General features: G+C 38.4%; 1 protein-coding gene across 1 annotated transcript; it reads left to right on the top strand.

Annotated features, from left to right (window-relative positions):
* The first annotated feature begins 1,643 nt into the window (after positions 1–1,643).
* LOC107976009 (THAP domain-containing protein 5-like) lies at positions 1,644–4,460 on the top strand. Its single transcript, XM_016958511.3, has 2 exons — positions 1,644–1,736; positions 1,859–4,460. Exons 1-2 carry the CDS (start codon positions 1,726–1,728, stop codon positions 2,772–2,774), a joined length of 927 nt encoding a protein of 308 aa, XP_016814000.1. The 5' UTR covers positions 1,644–1,725; the 3' UTR covers positions 2,775–4,460.
* Positions 4,461–4,687: the final 227 nt, after the last annotated feature.

Genomic DNA, 4,687 nt, shown 5'->3' with positions numbered 1-4,687 from the left:
GCCCGCATCTGTTAACTAACATATCTACCTTCAAAAAATATTGTATCCCTTCATGAGTTGCACACAGACTTAGCAGCCTACCTCCACCTTCTGCTCACTGTGCTCTCATTGTCATACGTTTTACTTCTACATATGTTATTCCCAAAATTCATTGTCATTATTTTTGTTTTAAACTGTTAATTAACTTTTTAAAAGATTTAAACATGAGAGAAAATTGTCTTTTAAGTTTATCCACGTATTCACTATTTCTGGCAATGTTCTTTCCTTTGTGCAGTTTCAGATTTCCATATGGTGTCATTTTCTTTCTTCTAAAGAGCTTTCTTTAATATCTCTTTAGCATATATCTGCTAGTTATGAGTTTTCTCGGCTTTTGATTATCTGGAAGAGTATTTTGCCTTCATTTTTGAAGGTTTAAAAAATTTTAGAGACAGTGTCTTGCTCTGTCACCCAGGCTCAATCATGGCTCACTGCAACCTTGACCTCCTGGGCTCAAGTAGTCCTCCTGCCTCAGCCTCCCAAGCAGCTGGAGCTACTGGCATGTACCACCACATCTGGCTTTTTTTTTTTTTTTTAAAGACAGGGATTTGGGCTGGGCGTGGTGGCTCACGCCTGTAATCCCAGCTCTTCAGGAGGCCAAGGCAGGTGGATTACCTGAGGTCAGGAGTTCAAGACCAGCCTGGTCAACATGGTGAAACCTCGTCTTTACTAAAATACAAAAATTAGCCAGGTGTGGTGGCGGGTGCCTGTAATCCCAGCTACCCGGGAGGCTGAGGCAGGAGAATCGCTTGAACCCAGGAGGCGGAGGTTGCAGTGAGCCGAGATCGCTCCGTTGCACTCCAGCCTGAGTGACAAGAGCGAAACTTTGTCTCAAAAAAAAAGAAAAAAAGACGGGTTTGCCATCTTGCCTAGGTTGGTTTCTGAGGTATTTTCGCTAGAAAGAGAATCCTGCATTGATATTTTTCTCCCAGGAGTTTAAGCATGTTTTACTGTGGCTTATTTGGTTACTGATGAGCATCCTACTGCCAGTCCCACCTTCGTGTCTCTGTCTGCCTTCATGATCTCTTTATCACTTTTTTGTTTGTTTGTTTTGTTTTGAGACGGAGTTTTGCTCTGTCATCCCAGGCTGGAGTGCAGTGGCATGATCTTGGCTCACTGCAACCTCTGCCTCCCGGGTTCAAGTGATTCTCCTGCCTCATCCTCCTGAGTAGCTGGGATTACAGGCATGCACCACCAAGCCCAGCTAATTTTTGTATTTTTAGTAGAGTCGGGGTTTCACCATGTTGTCCAGGCTGGTCTTGAACTCCTGACCTCAAGTGATCCACCTGCCTCGGTCTCCCAAAGTGCTGGGATTATAGGCGTGAGCTAACACACTCGGCCTATCACTGGTTTTTAGCAATTTGATTATGATGTATTTGGGTGTGGTTCTCCTCATGTTTCTTCTGCTTAGGTTTTATTAGAATTCTTGAATGTGTTGGGTTTTAGTTATCAAATTTGAAAAATCTTCTGGACCTGTGGTGCAGCCTCACTGAGGAGGGCCACCCTGCACCCGTCGCCGGCCCCGGTCTCCCAGGGCCTCACCCGAGTGATGCCCCGCTATTGCGCGGCGATTTGTTGTAAGAACTGCCGGGGATGAAACCATAAAGACCGGAAGCTGAGTTTTTATCCATTTCCTCTACATGACAAAGAAAGACTGGAAAAGTGGTTAAACAATATGAAGCGAGATTCATGGGTTCCCAGTAAATACCAGTTTCTGTGTAGTGACCATTTTACTCCTGACTCTCTTGACATCAGATGGGGTATTCGATATTTAAAACAAAGTGCAGTTCCAACAATATTTTCTTTGCCTGAAGACAATCAGGGAAAAGACCCTTCTAAAAAAAAAATCCCAGAAGAAAAACTTGGAAGATGAGAAAGAAGTATGCCCAAAAGCCAAGTCAGAAGAATCAGTTGTATCAAATGAGACAAAGAAAAATATAGTTAACACAAATGTGCTCCCTCAACATCCAGAATTACTTCATTCATCTTCCTTGGTAAAGCCACCAGCTCCCAAAACAGGAAGTATACAAAATAACATGTTAACTCTTAATCTAGTTAAACAACATACTGGGAAACCAGATTCTACCTTGGAAACATCAGTTAACCAAGATACAGGTGTAGGTGGTTTTCACACATGTTTTTATAATCTAAATTCTACAACTATTACTTTGACAATTTCAAATTCAGAAAGTATTCATCAATCTTTGGAAACCCAAGAAGTTCTTGAAGTAACTTCTAGTTATCTTGCTAATCCAAACTTTACAAGTAATTCCATGGAAATAAAGTCAGCACAGGAAAATCCATTCTTATTCAGCACAATTAATCAAACAGTTGAAGAATTAAACACAAATAAAGAATCTGTTATTGCCATTTTTGTACCTGCCAAAAATTCTAAACCTTCAGTTAATTCTTTTATATCTGCACAAAAAGAAACCACGGAAGTGGAAGACATAGACATCGAAGACTCCTTGTATAAGGATGTAGACTATGGGACAGAAGTTTTACAAATCGAACATTCTTACTGCAGACAAGATATAAATAAGGAGCATCTTTGGCAGAAAGTCTCTAAGCTACATTCAAAGATAACTCTTCTAGAGTTCAAAGAGCAACAAACTCTAGGTAGATTGAAGTCTTTGGAAGCTCTTATAAGGCAGCTAAAGCAGGAAAACTGGCTATCTGAAGAAAATGTCAAGATTATAGAAAACCGTTTTACAACATATGAAGTCACTATGATATAGAATAACTAGGTTTTAAAACTATGGCTGTTAAATAAGCTTTTTCCAGCCAAACCAAACTACATGTAAAGTGAACTTTTTCCTGTATAAAGTTCTCATCTTAATGAACCTATGAGAGTGTTGTGAAGTTATGAACTGTATCCTATTCTTGTAATGCTCATTTAAGAAAGACCAGAGAGTTGGGCTGGAGAGAAAAGCAGTTTTATTACTTGATAATTTTCCAAATTAAAATTTAGCACATAAAAGGATTCAGTTATAACATGAGAAAACAAAGAAGTGTTCAAAGAGCACAGACTAGAAGTCAGGTTCAGGATTCAGTCCTGGTTCTACCACTGGCATGTGACTTGGGTAAGTTACTTATGATTGTGCCTCAGTCCCTAATTTGTAAAATAAGCACTTACTAGATTTCTAATTGTCTGCTTCTTTATAGTTCCTTCCCTTTTTATTAAGATATTTCTATTAGAACACATTTTCTGTAAGATAATATATACTTAATACTAGAAGTTGGCTAGAATTTGATGATATTAAACTATGTATTATTTTCAATATTTATTGAATTCTGTGGTGTTTGACCTTTTGGCTGTAGTTACATATTACGGTTATATTATCTGTAATAGAAAGGAAGATAAACCTTTTTTTTTTTTTTGAGATAGAGTCTTGTTCTGTAACCCAGGCTGGAGTGCAGTGGCCTGATCTCGGCTCACTGCAGCCTCTGCCTCCCGGGTTCAAGTGATTCTCCTGCCTCAGCCTCCCGAGTAGCAGGGATTACAGGCGCACACCACCACATCCAGCTTATTTTTGTATTTTCAGTAGAAACGGGGTTTCACCATGTTGGCCAGGCTGGTCTCGAACTCCTGACCCCAGGTGATCCACCTGCCTCGGCCTTCCAAAGTGCCGGGATTACAGACGTGAGCCACTGTGCCTGGCCAAGATAGAACTTCTATAATTTTATTCCAGTTGAACTAAACTAAGGAACCACCCATTAGCCCAGTTCTTAGAAGAGGTACTTCAGACTTGAAATAATATGTATTTCGGTAACTTATATGTGGCTAGCCATCAAGTACATAGTCATCTGAGCTAAACGTTCTGTATTTACACAGTTATATTTATAAACCAAAAATTTTAATAGGTTAATTTTAAATATATTTTAGAAATCACAGTTTGTATCTGTTTCTTAGTAGGTGTGGCCTTTAAAATATGTGCTTATTCATTGTTAAATTCCAGAATAATAGAGTAATACTTAATACTGTACATTCCCACTTATGTATATTTTATTAAAATTTATAAGCAAGAAATGACACATAAGTGGTCATGATCTTAGGGAGACAAAGAATTTCTCTTAGGAAAGAGAAGTGATGGTAATGTAAATAAAAATGCTGTTTATATTCACATGATTTTAAGAAAACTGTAAAAGCAGAGACTTTAGTAATGACACAAATGTGACAAATAGATGTTTTCTTAAAATTGGCAGTCAATATAATTATGTTTCTGCCTATGATGTTGAGGAAGTTCTGTAAGTTCTATCAGTCTGATTCTTAGTTTTCTCATCTGTTAAGTAGAACATACTATTACTTACCTTAAAGGGTGGCTTTGAGAATTTTGTAAGGAACAAACATGTTTTTGGTTCTGGAATATAGGAGGTGCTCAATAAAAGTTGACTCCGAATGGCAAAAAGAAAAAAAAAAAAAAGAAAAAGATCTTCATCCATTATTTCTTCAACAACCTTTCCCTTACCTTCCCCTTTCCTAGCTCCAATTACATGTGCGTTATCCTGCCTGGTATTTTCCGTGGCTTCTTCGTGCTCTTTTTATTTCTCTCCAGTTTTTTCCTCTGTGTGTTTTTCACTTCCAGGAGCTACTTTTGAGTCATTTTAGTAGCTCCTCATTAAGTTCATTTTTTTCTCTACCTTTTTAAAC

Source organism: Pan troglodytes, chromosome 6, assembly GCF_028858775.2.
Source record: "Pan troglodytes isolate AG18354 chromosome 6, NHGRI_mPanTro3-v2.0_pri, whole genome shotgun sequence".
Classification (NCBI taxonomy): Eukaryota; Metazoa; Chordata; class Mammalia; order Primates; family Hominidae; genus Pan; species Pan troglodytes.
Note: the sequence above shows the minus strand (reverse complement) of the source record. Positions and strands in the feature narration are given on the sequence as shown.